Raw genomic sequence first — 17,992 nt, 5'->3', positions numbered from 1 at the left:
TGAAGGGACAAGCCGAAAGTCCTTGATCGTTATGTGGATTAGAAAAACCCTTATGTATTGTAATGGGATTGGATGGCAGAACATACTGCAGGGTCCCAGCTGCAGAGGGCTACCAAGCTCCCGAATAATAATTGCCAGTGAATGGCGTGAACACCTTAACCGAGTGAAAAGAGCAGGTACCTTACCAATTAAACAAGGTAGTGAACAGAAAGATGAAGGAACATTTGATATTTAACAGGTAAAATAAACACCACAATCATAAACACAAGCCCAGGCCACAAGCTTGACAAAACAAATGTCAGGTTCACATGGTTTAGACAGGTAAAAAGGATTGGCTTTAGGACCCAGCAGAGAGCGTGCAATGTTCTCTGTCCTGTTCAGAACACCCTGTTGTGTTGTGTTTTTCCTGAGATTGTTTGAGAAAACCAGTGAAACCAGGAAGCCAGAGTGGATTCGAGAAGAGGAAGAAATGGTACAAAATTTCAGCTTGAAGTTTTTCTACGTTTATCCGTGTTTAGCATTTAGGAGGTGTGTAATGTTCTGCTATTTGGGTTCAGAAGCTGATTCATTAACTCAAACCCCTCTGGAAAGTGGTTAAGTGTTTAAGTCAGAGCAGAGATTCATGCAACATCTGCATGTTGTAATCCCAGTCAAATGGATTAAATAATGATCCCTCCTCATTTAAAATGATCACATTTGTATTTTACATTTCCTGATAAAATTCATGCACTGTTACTAAGGTACTGGTACTTTTACAAAAGTAAAGGACATGACTAACATTACACAACTCATCTACTCTATAACCTTGTGAAAGTTCAGAGGTTCATATGGTGCAAACACTTGTTCTGGGCTAAAAGAAACTCCTTCACAAAGTACTGTACCCTTGAACCTTGTACAACAGGAGATGTGACAACATGATTATCAGTGAAACTCTGACCTGACTTAAAAAGTAGACATAATCATTGTATTTGTTATTTGCAGTTATTGTCCTCCATGAAGTTGTGGCATCATATCCTATGGCATGTGTTGTGTGTAACTCATTGACCTGGGAAATAAACTCACAGATTGGAGCTTGAACTCAAATATATCAGGAGTTATTTACTTGGACTGTCGGTCTGCTAAAAGGTAGGATAACTGTTGCCACTCCTTACTATAAGGAAATAAATTTCAAGAATGTTATTATGAGCGTGAAAACAACTCATTTATTTTAATATAATTAGCTTAATGCCCACTCTATTTACTGGCTAAGCCCATTTTTTTTAGCTTTGTTAAATCTAGGGATGTCAAGGGATTGAGTAATTAGTAAGTAATTACTTTTTTTTTTCTTCTGTCAGCCTATTATGGCTTGGGACCGGCACTGCACGGCTAGAGACGGGGATAGGGAAGGGATGTTGAGGGTTCAGTGTCTTGCCCAGGGACAGTTCGACATGTGGTCTAGAATAGTGGGGTGCGAACCAAGCATTCTCACAACTCAATTAATCAGTGTTGATTTTTTTTAACTCCTTATTTTCTAGTGATGCATAATTTTATAGCCCTAGTTGAAACACCAGTATTTTTCTCTCCTACATTTTAGGAACCATGGCACTGCATCATGTGTGCGGAATATTTGTATTCTTCAGTGTGTGTCTGATTTTATTCACACCAACTTGCAACGGTGGCAACATTCTGGTCTTCCCACTGGATGGCAGCCACTGGGTCAACATGGAGATCTTGCTAAAAGAACTTCATGCCAGAGGACACAGTATCACTGTGATCAGGGTGTCCAATAGCTGGTACATCCGAGAGAAGTCTCCTCTGTACAGATCCATTACGATTGAATTGGATGAAGCGGATAATGATTTCTTTGATGTTTACCTACAGGAGCAAATAAGGGTATGTTTAATGGATGATGTATTGGGCTTCTTGAGAGTTGTTCATATAATATCATATTCATTTTAGTAATTCCCAAATTTTCTATTTGTTTTTTCAGGTGCAGAGAGAGGGGGCATCACTATTTACTTTCTTCAAACTCACCAAGGATTGCATTTCTATGCTTTCTCAGGCCCATTCCATTATGTGTGATGTTGTCGCTCAAATCCTCGATGATAAAAATATGGTCAAAAGCTTGATTGATTCCAAATATGATCTTGTTCTTACTGACCCAGGTATAGCACCTGGTGTTGTACTAGCGAAATATCTCAAACTACCAGTGGTGCTCAATGTTCGCTGGATCACTAGTGGAGAAGGTCATTTTGCCATAGCCCCTTCACCACTGTCCTATATCCCAGCGCCAGGGTCAGGTTTAACAGACAAGATGAATTTCATTCAGAGGATCAAGAATCTATTTTTCTACAGCATTATTATGTTTCAGGAGAAATTCATGGTGGGGCCAAGCTATGATGCCCTTTGTGAAAAATATATTGAGGGTGGATGTGACATTATCTCACTTCTTCAGGAAGCAGACATTTGGCTGTTTAGATCAGACTTTGTGTTTGAATTCCCTCGGCCCACAATGCCAAATGTTGTCTACGTAGGAGGATTTCAGTGCAAACCAGCCCAACCTCTGCCAGCAGACCTGGAGGAATTTGTTCAAAGTGCCGGGGAGCATGGAGTGATCATCATGTCTCTGGGAACATTGGTCAATGCTTTGCCCCAAGAGGTTGCAGAAGAAATTGGCAGTGTGTTTGCCAAGATGCCTCAAAAGGTAACACATGTTCAGTGATTCACTCGCAAAGACTTGAATGTGGGAAGATTTACATTTGCAATTTCACTCCCTATTTGCCTGGCCAATGTACCGAGGAGACACCAGTTAAATTACCGGCTTTTAACACATAAATACAGCAGATAAAACACAAAGTGTTAAAATTTGCAAGTAGTATATGAATTATATGAAGTAGTAGATGAATAGACAGACCACAAAGGAATACACAGCCTTGCAACCTCCATAGATCGTTTAGATCATTTCAGAAACACTGAGCTAATATGAAAGAACAAGAGGCAACAAAGACCAACAGCTGCGTTGGCTAATGTTGCCTTTTTCTGGGCCAACAAGGGGCATCTGACCACATCTATGAGAAAGAGGGAAAGGGGAAGACCAAGTAACTCAGAAACAGTGTTTGCTCACCATTTTCACACAGCTCTCATTTACCCCAGTTGCTATACAACTTTGCTAATCAAGTACATGTCTGATAAGAAGTTAAACATTGTACTGGCAATCATCTGACACAGACAAGTATGACCAGTGCTGAAAGTGCAGGACACACCGGAAAAACTAGGGCAATAGACACACGCTACTTTAAATTGTTTGACTTACATTTATTACATTAGGCCCCCTTCCAGTAAATAGATTTGTTCCATAAAGCCTCTCTCACTATCTTGAAAACTACTCCACAAAAATAGCATCTTCAAATGGAGACAGTCAGAAGCAATGGTAAAATGATAATTGTCTGTCTCCAGGTGTATAGACATGCAATGACTTTTTAATAATCATTTATTTTCTCATCAGGTGATATGGAGGCACAAAGGGGAGCGTCCCTCTACTTTGGGAAACAACACTCTGATAGTGGACTGGATGCCACAGAAGGACCTCTTGGGCCACCCTCAGACCAAAGTCTTTGTAGCTCATGGAGGAACTAATGGAGTCCAGGAGGCCATTTACCATGGTGTTCCTGTTATTGGCATACCCTTGCTTTTTGACCAGTATGACAACCTTCTTCGTTTGCAGGAGAGAGGAGCTGGAAAGATCCTTCAATTAAGTGATATTAATGGCCACAGTTTTGAGCAAGGTCTTATGGAAGTTCTCCATCAAGACAGCTACAGACAGAACATGCAAAGACTGTCACATTTGCACAGAGATCAGTCAGTAGCACCCATGGATCAGGCCATCTTCTGGGTGGAATACGTGATGCGCCATAAAGGGGCCCCACACCTGCGTACAGAGGCTTACAAGATGCCCTGGTACTCATACTACTGTGTAGATGTTCTACTAGTGTTATTGACAGCAGCAACTTTACTGCTGCTGTCAACATTGGCCATTTTCAGGCTTCTATGCTGCAGAAGTGGAAGAAAGACCAAAGCCAAACAACAGTGACTGGGGTCAGATTTGTTTAGAAATATGGTTTAATGGGTTCTTCAAGCACTGGAATATAGGTCAGCTTTTTTTTGTATCAAGTAAACAGACAATTGACCAGTAGATTGAGCCATATAACATATAAAGTTAAAGTGATTTGTAAGTTAGTTAATTGATAAATAAACCCATCATCACATGCACATTATAATCAATCAACCAACCAATCAACCAACCAATCAATCATAAAAATATTGTATCTTTTATACAGATTAATGTAATTCAAAGTGCTGAGTTGAAGAAACAGATACAGATAAAAAGAGACAAAGCATGATTAATAATGTCCACAAAATAAGAGTATTTAAAAAGAGAGAGTGAGAAAATTTGACGTTGAAGTTGACTCAGCACCAAATGAGGACAATAAGACTAATGCACACAAATAAAAGATGAAATATAAAAATAAATTAAAGATTATAATAATGGAAAATGATAAAGAATGCAATTAAAGTTAGTTAAAAATAGCATTAGATAAAAGAAATAATATGTTAAAAAGGCAATAAATGTATAGTGTACATAAAATATTTTAATCAAAAGCCAAGCTAAAAGGGTGGGTTTTAAGTTTCTTGAGATCCTCAGGGAGACTGTCCCAAGGGCTCAGAACATGAACACCAAGGAAAAGGTTTTTTCCTGCACTTTGGAACAGCTGAAAGAGTCTGGACGTAAGAGCATGAATTTACAGCATGACTGACAAGTAGGCTGGTGCAAGACCATAAAGTGCTTTGAAGGCAAGTGAAGGAATTTTAACATCAGCAGAGTCGGTGAAAAGCAACCAGTGTAAAGACTTTCAAATATGTCTGATATGTTTCTTTTTCTTATTCTTGTCTCGGGCAGCAGAGTCCTGACTGTTTTATGAGGTATTTGGGTCAACCAGAAGGAATAAAATTACAATAGTCCAGTCTCCTATATGTAAAAGCAAGCAGTAGTCTCTCTGTGATTATTGATCTTTGAGGTGATTAAAAGCTGATTTGGTGACAGACACCTATGAGCCTTAGAATTCAATTCTAAATCAAACTGGGATGGAAGGCTTCAGTCTTGATACTATCTTCCTGGGTCTTCACACTTGTACAATGCATGTTTCTGTAATGGGATTTTGTGCTTGGCCGATGCCAGATCTGAGGGTGGCTGTTTGAAGAACATCTATGTGGCTGCTTTTGTTTTCGACTCAGTTTAAAAGGTATTAAAAAGTACTTTACACCTAAACAATTATTTTTTCCTAGCAGTCCAAATTGTTTCAATATAATTTATAATTATAATTTTTCACTTTTCTTACACTTTTTCTTATATATTTTAAAAGAATATCCAAGATCAATACAATTGTATTTAAAAGAAATAGTTTATTTGTTATCATTCCTAAAATATTAAACATTTGTCAAAAATCTTGGCTTCACATGGCGACACTCCAACAAAACCCAAATCTTTGCCTATATCTCAAACTTCACGCTTGATAGAAAACTATCACAGGTGACATTTTCTGGTAAGGTTATAAAACTTGACCACTGGGAAAAACTGAATTCATTAACTATGAGGGAACATTTAGTAATGTTGAAATACTAATCTTACTGTTTGCTGAAGAAACAGATGTAAGTATAACACAAACAAGAATCGATTAAGTCTTACAAAAGACTATGCAATTTTTTTTTCTGAGCTTCTGCTAAGTGTGTGAGTACGAGCAAGGATAATTACAAGCTTAAGAACACATGCAGTCACATGCACAATCTATATAAATTACATAATTTTCTAAACTAACTTCTAACTAATCAATGCCTGAGGAAAACAATCTTTAAAAATGACAAAAGATAAATCCATCATTCCATCATTTTTAGAAATCAGACTCTATAAAATCAATTGTTGTTTACTAAAGGTAAGAAAAAATGCCCTGAAACATCTGAGGTCAGAATAGAAAGCCCCTTATAATGAAGCCAAACATATGTGGAAAATGTATTTACTCACTTTACTCACTTGTAAGATGAGTTTGGATGTATTAGAAAATCAAAAATTGAATCGATCGCTGAATAACATTTATCATTCTTAAAGGATAGAGTAAATGGTAAATGGCCACTAATGAATGAATGAATGTCCTTTCAGCTTATCCCGTGAGTTCAGGGTCACCACAGCGGATCATTGTCCGCATGTTGATTTTTCACAGTTTTTACGCCGGATGCCCTTCCTGACGCAACCCTCCCCAATTTCTACTGGTCTTGGTCCGGCACTGCACAGCTGGGGAGGGGAAACACTTTGACATATAGCCAGGGCTCAGGGATCCAACCACTGACCCTGTGATCTGTGGACAACTGCCTTTACCAACTGAGCTATAGCCGCCCCCCGGTAAACGGCCACTTATATAGCACTTTTATCCAAACCGCTTTACATTGTTGATTCCTATTCACCCACACACCCACACCAGGTGCTCACCTGGTGGGTCAGTGTCTTGCCCAAGCAAATTTTGACACATAGCCTGGACCTTGGATCGAACCACTGACTCTGTGGTCTGTGGACGACTGCCTTACCAACCTAGCTTCAGCCGCCTGGACAGAGCATAAGGAAGGGCTGTGTTAATTAGAGTGGGCCAATTTCGAGTGTCATGCTAAGTTGCATATCACAGCTTTAAGTTCATCAGTAGATGAGATGCTGGACCATCATTTGTACTGTCTTAACTGATCCACATCCAGCCTCAGCCTGTTCTTACACAGAACAAATACAAACATGTAGGTTGTATGGGAGCAGTGGGGTGTTAGGTGTGACTGTATGACAATGGCAATGTGCACAGCTCACAGGACAGGTAGGATGGCCTGTTGTTGCTGTTTTATACTTTTCTATTTTCCAATCAGTGTGTGACATTTTACTTACATTATAGACCCACTCATTTATTCAGCACATACTGTATTTCTATGATAACTGGATAGTAATTGAGCCTCAGCCCTGAAGCCAGTGTTGAATGTGGCACCTAATTTTCTTTAGCTTTAGTCTATTAATTTTGACTAAAATTTAGTTTATGTCTAGTTATAGTCAACAAAAGCTACTTTGTGCAAGTTTTTTTTAAATATATTTTTTTCTTTATATCACTAAGTTTATATTTATTATTTATTTATTTTGCTTTATTGATTATTATTTGCCCTCTAAAGCCTGGTGTTGCCCTTAGGTAACAGACACATTTTTGGACCTCACACTGCCTCTATAATTATTTATTGTTTTGTTTAAATATTAAAAAAAAAAAAAAAAAAAGAGCATAAGACATTGCCCCTGTCCAATGACATCAGGTTCCAAGATTTGGCCTTATGTCTTGGAGGGGGGCAGAGTCTTTTCAGTAAGCAGTCTGCCACAAAGTGCCAGCAACCGGTAAGATGCATAGCTTTTATCCGATTTTTAACATCTTTTTTAACATCTCTATATTGGAAAGCTTAAAAAAAACACATGCTCAGGCTTTTAGGACAGTTAGGAGGTAAGTGGTCAGTCAGGGCTCAGAGCAATGTGTGTTTGCATATGTGTCTATGGAAAAAAATGTTTAGCTCCTTTTGCCATAGTATCATCAGGAGGTGAGAGGTTATATTCTTTATTTCCTGCTGTCATTTCTCTAAACTGCAGTTCTACATCTAGCTGTTAAAGGATGCATTCACTGATTTTGAATTTGTTTCATTTGGTTCTAGTTTGTGTAGGTAATGTAAATAGATGGCAATAAACATCCCTTTGAATTCCCTGTATTACAATTTCTCTCTACTTCTAGCTGAAAAATGCTTCCAGGTGTCATCACTTGGAGGAACCTTCAGTTCAGATTTCTCATCTCGTTGCTGACAGTATGAATTTTGTAATCATGGTTAACTGTCTTTGCAGAATGACGAAAAACTCCTCTGGGAGAAAAACAGTGGGCTCTGCACTGATGTTAGAGCCATGGTTAATATATTTTGTGTGTCCTGGAGAAATAGGACATCTAGCTAACAAATAAGAGATTTAGGTATCGCTACGTCAAAGAGAACAGGCCCTACCTTTCAGTATATGCAAGCCAACTCATTACGCAGCCATTAGTCATATTTCATCTTGAGTATTGCAATGCCCTGTTGACAGGGGATACCACCATACACAACCAAACCCTTCCAGATGATCCAAAATGCAGCACCATGTCTTCTTTTTTAATCAGTCAAAAAGGACACACTTTGCACCACTTTTCGTTTCTCTGCAATGGATTCCTGTAGCTCTAGGCTCTAGTTGGTTTAGTGTAGGCCCAGAAATTAATATCCTATAATATCACCCAAAAATATTGGAGCAAGCACAACAACTGTTACTATAAGAAAGAAGGTACTGTTTGCTTACCTGAGTTTATACTAGAGTAACAGGATAACAAACATCTTTAAGGATTATTTTTAAACACAAAATTTCTAATTTTGAATGAAACGTTGTTATTTCTCCTTCCTTCATTTCAGGAACCATGCCACTGCATCATGTGTGTGGATTATTTGTATTCTTCATTGTGAGTCTGATTTTGTTCACATCACTTTGCAATGGAGGGAACATTCTGGTGTTCCCCTTAGACGGCAGCCACTGGATCAATATGAAATTCATGATAGAAGAACTTCATGCCAGAGGACACAGTATCACTGTGATCAGGGCCTCCAACAGCTGGTACATCCCTGAGGAGTCACATCTCTACAGGTCCATTTCCTTTGAAAAGAAAGAAGGCTTAGAGGATTTTGCTGGTGCTTATATAGCGGAGCGAATGAGAGTAGGTCATTAAGTATCATGTACTGAGCCTCACCTGCATTTGTTTTTCAAATGTAATGGTAGTTTTTATCATTATTTTCCAACTTTTTAATTTCAGGTGCAGAGAGAAGGAACTTCAGCATTTACTTTCTTCAAACTCTCCAAAGATTTTTTGTATACAGTGCATCGGGCCCATTACGTCTGGTGCGACTTCCTTGGTCAAATCCTCGATGATAAAAATACAGTCCAAAGCTTGAAGGAATCCCAATATGATCTTGTGATTGCAGAGACAATTGTAGCAATAGGAGTTGTACTAGCCAAGTATCTCAAACTGCCAACGGTGCTCAATGTTCGCTGGATCACTAGTGGAGAAGGCCATTTAGCAATTGCCCCCTCACCACTCTCTTATATCCCAGCACCAGTATCGGGCTTAACAGACAAAATGAATTTCATACAGAGGCTCAAAAACTTCTTTTTCTACAGCATTATATTATTGCAGCAGAAATATGTGGTTGGGCCAATGTATGAGACCATCTGTGACAAATATATTGAGGGTGGATGTGACATAATTTCACTTCTTCAGGAAGCAGACATTTGGCTGTTTAGATCAGACTTTGTGTTTGAATTCCCTCGGCCCACAATGCCAAATGTTGTCTATGTAGGAGGATTTCAGTGCAAACCAGCCCAACCTCTGCCAGCAGATCTGGAGGAATTTGTTCAAATTGCCGGGGAGCACGGAGTGATCATCATGTCTATGGGAACATTGGTCAATGCTTTGCCCCAAGAGGTTGCAGAAGAAATTGGCAGTGTGTTTGCCAAGATGCCTCAGAAGGTAACACATTTAAATAACAAAACTTGCGTTAATTTAAAATAATTTACAGCTGTAAATTACAGCCTAATGTAAAGGCACCCAGATAATTGTCAGACTGCTGGTTTATTGACAAGCAGTGGCTTTTTAATATTTTCTCATCAGGTGATATGGAGGCACAAAGGGGAGCGTCCCTCTACTTTGGGAAACAACACTCTGATAGTGGACTGGATGCCACAGAAGGACCTCTTGGGCCACCCTCAGACCAAAGTCTTTGTAGCTCATGGAGGAACTAATGGAGTCCAGGAGGCCATTTACCATGGTGTTCCTGTTCTTGGCATACCATTGTTCTTTGACCAGTATGACAACCTTCTTCGTTTGCAGGAGAGAGGAGCTGGAAAGATCCTTCAATTAAGGGACGTTAATGGGCACAGTTTTGAACAAGGTCTTATGGAAGTTCTCCATCAAGACAGCTACAGACAGAACATGCAAAGACTGTCACATTTGCACAGAGATCAGTCAGTAGCACCCATGGATCAGGCCATCTTCTGGGTGGAATACGTGATGCGCCATAAAGGGGCCCCACACCTGCGTACAGAGGCTTATAAGATGCCCTGGTACTCATACTACTCTTTAGATGTTCTATTAGTGTTACTGACAGCAGCAACTTTACTGCTGCTGTCAACATTGGCCATTTTCAGGCTTCTATGCTGCAGAAGTGGAAGAAAGACCAAAGCCAAACAACAGTGACTGGGATCAAATTTGTTTAGAAATGACAGTGGGTTCTTTAAAGCACTGTATTTAAAAATAAACATTTAATTGTAGTTTAATTTCTATACGAATGTGTAACTTTTGTATAAAGACAACATACACTAAAAGAACTGTTGTTTTTCGGACATAAATTTGGCAGCTGTGGTTGCCAGAATAATTCTGTAAAAAAAAAAAGAAATCAGTACCAACACAGAAATCAGTAACACCTTTACAGGAAAAACTGTACATTTTACACTTTAAACCTGTAAACCTAAAAGTCCTTATCTTCTGTCTATGACTGTGCTGTAAAAATAACAAATTCTTTCAGTAAGAATTCCATGCAGTTGTTGCTTATTTTACACCACCGTAGCGACTTTACATACACACAAAACTGCGTTATGGTTAGGGAAAAGGACTTCAAGGTAAGGTTACGTTAAGAAACTACATCGGCTAGGTTTAGGCAGTAAAACTACAGGGTAAGGTTTCCTTAAATGGCAGCAAAGCGCTTTACAATGTTGCTTCTTGTTCTCCCATTCACACACACACTCACACACCAATCGTGGTGGCTGCTATGCAAGACCAACGTGCGTACATAATTCTACTTTCATTTTTCATATCCTTATTTGTAAACTGTAGCTTATGATTTTGTAAAATGTAATGCAAGTTCTTTTAGTAAAAAAAGGGACAAAAATCCTTATTGACACAATCTTGTTGTAATTTTAACTGTATTGTATTGATTTTAAATCACAATTTTTATGTGTTTAAGGTACAATATTTTGTCAATTATACAATAAAATGTGGCTAATTTAAGATATTTTCTTTTTTCACAACTTTAATAAATTTTACTGTAAATTAAACATTGCATTAGTGCTTTTCTATTTATATTTTTTTGACTTCATGATTTTACAGCAATTTACTGTTAATTTCACAGACATTTCTTACAGTGGGTGATCGACACATACAGCAAATTATTTTGAAGTAATATACCTATATTTTGTTTCAAAAATCAATTGTTAACTGATCTCAATTAGAGTTTAGTTTAGCTTAGTTGATATTAATCTAGTTGATATTATTATACAATTCTATGATTATAACACCAATTACTATCTCACTACCTAAATAATAATTCATGATGATCAAAGGTTTTAGTCATTTGCTTCCAATGTGCTAAACCTTGAAACTTTACAGTATGCAGCATATTCCAAATTTTCTGGCTAAAGCCAAATCAAATCAATGTAGTTTGTGTAACATAGTTTACCCTAATTTAATTTAAAGACCAATAATTGTATTACTTCAACCTAGGGTATCTTTTCTTAATAGTCAGCGGACGTTGTAGGGGCAGAATCTCATTTAAATCCCAAGTCTTAGACATCCTATCAGACAAAACATTTTAACTTGTATTGCAGCATCTAAAAAGTTCTTACTAACTTGTGATGTGGATGTGCAGACTGAGCTACGCCCTAATTTCTCCAACAGTTTAGACACTATGAAAGCGGCTTCCCCAAAGACAATATACATACACCACTTAGTGCTATGCAACAAATTGGTCCCTTTCTTCCCTGTGTGATGTCCTGCTGTATTCAGAAAGACAGTACTAAAACCCAACTTCAAACAATTTTTACTGTGGTGAAGCTGCAAGCATCCTGTCTTACTGTAATTAGACGCCTTCAAAGCAAGAAGGCTGAGGGTTTGCATCCCCAGCTGACCATGGCCTTTCTGTGTGTAGTTTGCATGTTCTCCATGTGCTTGTGTTGGTTTCCTCTGAGTACTCCGGTTTCCTCCCACAGTTCAAAGACATGCATGTAAGATTAATTGGTGACTCTAATTGGCCATAGGTGTGAATGTGAGTGAATGCTTTTTTATGTCTGTGTGTCTCTCTCTGTGTTGGCCCTGAGATAGACTTGGCAACCTGTCCAGGGTGTACCCTGCCTCTCACCCTGTGACAGCAGGGGTAGGCTCCATCCCTCGTGACCCTAGATAGAATAAGTGGTTATAGATAATGGATGGATGGATTATCTTATCCTACCGCCTTAATAAGTTGTAGCCACAGAAGAATTATTTTTCTCCTGACTGTCACCGGCTCCGTAGTTTTGTTCTGTTCAAACAGTAAAAGAGTCAGACTTTGTTCCATGGCCGGCATCCATGGCCGTTCTCAGCTTTCATAGTAACACAAGATGATTAAATAAACTTTATTCATAAACGTTTACATAACTATGAAACTATTCAAACCAAAGCTACATTTTGCGATTTGCAAAATAGTTATCGAAGCACCATCATTTCATGTAATATAGCATGTACTGAATGTAACTTATTTACCAGGGAAGGCTCTAATCAACTGGAGTTTGAACTCAGATAGGACTCATTTGCATTGGCTGTCTGTGTGCAGGCAACAAGAACTACTGCTTCCATTTGTAAGTATGAGAAAATACATTTCAAGAATATTATCATATTTAGTTTTATATTGCCACATTCTCCTGGTAAAGTAGTTATAAAATACATAATATTTATTTAATATATTGTTTCCAATCTACTAATTTATCCAGCACATATTTCTATCAAAATCATTTTAAAGCTCATGAAAGCACTAATATGTTTCTTCTCTGTGCATTTTAGGAACCATGTCATTGCATCGTGTTTGTGGATTATTTGCATTCCTCAGTGTAGTGTGTCTGATTTCATTCACACCACTTTGCAATGGAGGGAACATTCTAGTGTTCCCTGTAGATGGAAGCCACTGGATCAATATGGAGATACTGCTAAAAGAACTTCATGCCAGAGGACACAGTATCACTGTGATCAGGACTTCCACTGGCTGGCACATCTCAGAAAAATCTCCTCTCTACACATCTATTACATTTAAAATGGATGAAGGCTTGCAGGACTTTTTGGGCGCATATTTAAAAGAGCATATGAATGTATGTCATTAGTACAGGGCTCCACGTAGATCGTTTAGTATTTCACTAATCAAGGTAGTAATCACCTCTTCATTATTAAATGTTTTTAATTTTTACTTTTCAGGTGCAGCGTACGGGGGCCTCAGCATTTACTTTCTTCAAACTCACCAAGGATTTTATTGCTATGGTTTACCGGGCCCATAAGGTGTTGTGTGATGCCTTTGTTAGGTTACTTGATGATGAAATTATGGTCAAACGCTTGGTGGATTCCGAATATGATCTTGTTCTCACTGACCCAGGCATGGCACCAGGCCTTATATTAGCCAAGTATCTCAAACTGCCAATGGTTCTCAATGTTCGCTGGATCACTAGTGGAGAAGGTCATTTTGCCATAGCCCCCTCACCCCTCTCTTATATCCCAGTGCCAGGATCAGGCTTAACTGACAAAATGAATTTCATTCAGAGGCTCAAGAACATGTTTTTCTACAGCATTATTGTGTTGCAACAGAAATTCATGATAGGGCCAATTTATGATGCCATCTGTGATAAATATATTCAGGGTGGTTGTGATACCTTCTCACTTCTTCAGGAAGCAGACATTTGGTTGTTCAGGTCAGACTTTGTGTTTGATTTCCCTCGGCCCACAATGCCAAATGTTGTTTATGTAGGAGGATTTCAGTGCAAACCAGCCCAACCTCTGCCAGCAGACCTAGAAGAATTTGTTCAAAGTGCCGGGGAACATGGAGTGATCATCATGTCTCTAGGAACTTGGATTGAAGCGTTGCCTCAGGAAGTTACGAATGAAATTGCCAGTGTGTTTGCAGAGATGCCTCAGAAGGTAACACATTTGTGATCATGATATGTGAAAAGATTGTTTCTGTTTGACTCAGATCAATCGTAAAATGTGTTATTCAGCAATAATCATATAGATAAACGTTCTAGGCTTTTAAAAATTCACCTCACTTCAAAATGCATTTTGAAATAAACAAAATATTAGAAATGAGCAAATATCACAATGTACAAAAAGTAATTTAATACATCAATAAATGTAGCTTAGTTGGTAAGGCAGTCGTCCACAGACCACAGGGTCAGTGGTTCGATTCCCGGTCCCAGGTATATGTCAAAGTGTCTCTGGGCAAGACACTAAACCCCTAACAGCCAGGGGAGGGTTGCGTCAGAAGGTCATCCGGCGTAAAAAAAAAACTGTTCCAAGTCAACATGTGGACAATGATTCGCTGTGGCGACCCTGAGCTCATGGGATAAGTCAAAAGAAAAAACATATATATATATATATATATATATATATATACATAAAAATTTATGTATATATATATATATATATATATATATATATATATATATATATATATATATATATATATATATATATATATATATTAATAGATTGATATCCAGCTCTTTGCTAGATTAGACAACATGATCATTGTCTGTCTGCTGGCATATAGATCTGCAGATAATTGCTAATACTTCTGTTTATTTTCTCATCAGGTGATATGGAGGCACAAAGGGGAGCGTCCCTCTACTTTGGGAAACAACACTCTGATAGTGGACTGGATGCCACAGAAGGACCTCTTGGGCCACCCTCAGACCAAAGTCTTTGTAGCTCATGGAGGAACTAATGGAGTCCAGGAGGCCATTTACCATGGTGTTCCTGTTCTCGGCATACCATTGTTCTTCGACCAGTATGACAACCTTCTTCGTTTGCAGGAGAGAGGAGCTGGAAAGATCCTTCAATTAAGTGAAATTAATGGCCACAGTTTTGAGCAAGGTCTTATGGAAGTTCTCCATCAAGACAGCTACAGACAGAACATGCAAAGACTGTCACGTTTGCACAGAGATCAGCCAGTAGCACCCATGGATCAGGCCATCTTCTGGGTGGAATACGTGATGCGCCATAAAGGGGCCCCACACCTACGTACAGAGGCTTATAAGATGCCCTGGTACTCATACTACTGTGTAGATGTTCTACTAGTGTTATTGACAGCAGCAACTTTACTGCTGCTCACTGCTTTGTCTGTTGTCAGGCTTCTATGCTGCAGAAGTAGAAAAAAGATCAAAGCCAAACAACAGTGACTGGGGTAAATTCTTTTTTAGATAAATGCTACGACATTACTTCCAAATCATGACATTCAGAAGAATACACACATCAAGGAATTTTGTATCTCTTTTGTATTAAACTGTAAACAAGTATGAATCTTACACAGTCTTGGTTTATTGAAAATATTTATCTGAATTCTATTAAAAAACATCTGTTTCATTACTGATGTAAAAAACTGTGAGAGTGAACATACAGTCTTGCTTTATATGTGTTGTCATAGCCCTCCCTTGATCTGTTTCCAGCTCTCCTGTCCTTCATCCTCCCTTGCTTCCAACTATGATTTTGCCCCCTCCCTTTCCTTGGAAAATGATGAAATTATGGCTGGTATGAAATGATTCCTTGTTACATGGTCTGTGTCAGACACTAGTCATGTCTAAGCTGATGGAGCTTCACATGATTATGTGCTATAATTTCAACTATGAGGTTAACTTCAGCAGCAGAATCTATAGAAAACAAGGCAAAGTAAAACAAGGAAACTGTCATATATTGCTGAAATAAGTAAAAACAATTAAATGAATGGTTTAAGTGAGTCAGATTTTTGTTTGTTGTTTTTAAATGTTTAAAATGTACTGTGGCTACTGTGTACATACTCTATAGGGCCTACATCTGATACCGTGTTCCCCCAATGTAGACCTGCTGTTTCAACCTAAAACCACATCTTTTCCTAAACCAGCACATTTAATTATTGATCTCAAAGTGCATCTGCAAAGGTATGACATAATTCTCTCCAAAATGCACAGATCACAGTGATTATTCTCTAAATGCAGGAACTTCTGGCCACTGATCTGCATACTATAGCAAATCCTGTTGTGCTTTGGCTGGGTGTTTGCATGTGTTGCTGTCTGTTGAGTAGTGGAAATCGTAGTTATACTTCAGTGGTGTGGAATTCTCTCAGACAAACCACAGCATTCTTTTTCCAACATCTGCAAGATCCGATGGCTGAAAATAAGGTAGCACCTGCAGTGCGATGTTTTTCTGTCTCTAAGCGTGGCCTAATCTTTAAAGGATTATAGTTATGATTTTGTTTTTAGCAGCTCATTTTTTATCTGTGAAATATTATGGAAAGCTTATTTGATTATCAAGACTACAATTGCAATTTTCTGCAATTTTTGTAACTGTAAATAGAAAGGTAGCGCCATACTGTGTAGACAACTTTTACTTTCTTTTTTGCATTATTCAAAATATGTCAATCAGCAAGAATGTAATTTATGTTAATTTCTGTTTTTACATTTAATATGGGTGTCGGAAGTACAGCTGGCTGTAAATATGAGCCAAGTCAATTATTTTATTAAAATTCCTCTCATTTTATTGTAATTTAGGCTGACTCCTCTGTTCTTGTGTCATTTAACTACTTAACTGCTGTTTAGGCATTATACAGCAACCCGTGTGAAATACAAGATGTAGATAATATCTGCAAACCCTGCAGTTTATAGTTGCATATTTATCCTTTTACTTAATCCACTATAAGACAAAAAAATCCAACCACATTATGTGGGATCAGTGAAAGCACCACCTTTAGTGGTGGCCTGGAAAGGCTTCCCTGTCACAGTACATCAATCACGCAGTAAATCCTGGATTGTATTTTGCTCTTGTCTGCACAGAGACTGCTCTCAAGCTCCATACATTTGCTTTGGTCAGCTGGTTGTAATTTAGAGTTGAATAATTTGGTGGAGAAAGACTAAAAAGCCTTTGGGTCAAACCTAGGAAGGGATACAATTAAGTTTCAGGTTTGACAAAAGCATACAGAGGGAGTAGTAATAATGCAGGTACTGTACTACTTTTCCTTAAGCACAGTGTATTTGTCACAAGGCAACAGTAGATCAAGTAAAATATTTTTTTGTAAATTTGTGTTTTGCCTGTAATTGTTAAATTTGCCATTGCTTGGAGTCATATGTTCATTTATTCATATAAAAAGGAGTGAAATTATCTTTAAATCATGTGTCTATACAGTTTACTTGTCTTGGGAAAAGAAGGTTATTCTTTAGGAAAACAGCCAAAACATTTCTTCTAAAGATGCACACTATATTCTCCAGAGACATTCTGCAACAGGATCCAATCGGAAAAAGGCAGAGGCAGTGGAAGGGCCAAGTGCACATCTGCGCAAGACAATTACTTTTGAGTGTCCTCCTTGAAAACCAGATGCCTCACTACTCCTGAACTGGATGCATTGTTAAATAAAAGAAGAGAGAAACCACTGAGTATAGACACTGTGAGTAGGAGACTTGGGTCAACTGGCCTCGTGGCAGGTTTGTCATTAAAAGAAAACCTACTAAGGTAGTTTGAGATATTTAGATCCAAGCGAAAAATATACTGTATGTCAGATGCAGAGCTCATTAAATGATATTAGATGCCTGCTTGCCCTCAGTGAAGCACTGAGGTGAAAATGTAATGATCTGACGATCTGGAGATGCTTTAGCAATGGAAGAGTGGATGATCTGCATCCTGTTCAAGGTATCCTCAATCACCATGGATACCACTCAAAACCACCATGTAGAAAACCAACATAAACAAACATACACTGACAGACAACCATTCGCACTCACATTAACACCTACAGGCAATGCTTACTATAGTTACGCTATATTGTCACCGGGGGTTTGCATGAGAACTTGATCTGATATTGT

General features: G+C 38.3%; 3 protein-coding genes across 6 annotated transcripts; all 3 read left to right on the top strand.

The window, feature by feature from the left end:
• The first annotated feature begins 359 nt into the window (after positions 1 to 359).
• On the top strand, positions 360 to 5,083 carry LOC137107954 (UDP-glucuronosyltransferase 2C1-like). 4 transcript variants are annotated; one of them, XM_067492149.1, is made up of 5 exons: positions 360 to 472; positions 982 to 1,125; positions 1,574 to 1,872; positions 1,970 to 2,683; positions 3,485 to 5,083. In XM_067492149.1, exons 3-5 carry the CDS (start codon positions 1,579 to 1,581, stop codon positions 4,067 to 4,069), a joined length of 1,593 nt encoding a protein of 530 aa, XP_067348250.1. In that variant the 5' UTR covers positions 360 to 472; positions 982 to 1,125; positions 1,574 to 1,578; the 3' UTR covers positions 4,070 to 5,083. The 4 variants fall into 4 exon arrangements, with proteins under 4 accessions (XP_067348250.1, XP_067348252.1, XP_067348251.1 ...); XM_067492150.1 differs by having other exon boundaries at positions 408 to 528; XM_067492151.1 differs by lacking the exon at positions 982 to 1,125 and having other exon boundaries at positions 363 to 472.
• A 362-nt stretch (positions 5,084 to 5,445) lies between these two features.
• On the top strand, positions 5,446 to 10,435 carry LOC137107956 (UDP-glucuronosyltransferase 2A2-like). The gene is made up of 3 exons (XM_067492154.1): positions 5,446 to 8,819; positions 8,916 to 9,629; positions 9,771 to 10,435. Exons 1-3 carry the CDS (start codon positions 8,526 to 8,528, stop codon positions 10,353 to 10,355), a joined length of 1,593 nt encoding a protein of 530 aa, XP_067348255.1. The 5' UTR covers positions 5,446 to 8,525; the 3' UTR covers positions 10,356 to 10,435.
• A 2,261-nt stretch (positions 10,436 to 12,696) lies between these two features.
• On the top strand, positions 12,697 to 16,635 carry LOC137107953 (UDP-glucuronosyltransferase 2A2-like). The gene is made up of 4 exons (XM_067492148.1): positions 12,697 to 12,766; positions 12,969 to 13,270; positions 13,374 to 14,087; positions 14,759 to 16,635. The coding sequence occupies exons 2-4, from the start codon at positions 12,974 to 12,976 to the stop codon at positions 15,341 to 15,343; spliced, it is 1,596 nt and encodes a 531-aa protein (XP_067348249.1). The 5' UTR covers positions 12,697 to 12,766; positions 12,969 to 12,973; the 3' UTR covers positions 15,344 to 16,635.
• Positions 16,636 to 17,992: the final 1,357 nt, after the last annotated feature.

Source organism: Channa argus, chromosome 22 (genome assembly GCF_033026475.1).
Source record: "Channa argus isolate prfri chromosome 22, Channa argus male v1.0, whole genome shotgun sequence".
In the NCBI taxonomy this organism is placed as follows: Eukaryota; Metazoa; Chordata; class Actinopteri; order Anabantiformes; family Channidae; genus Channa; species Channa argus.
This window is presented reverse-complemented; position numbering and strand designations above follow the sequence as displayed.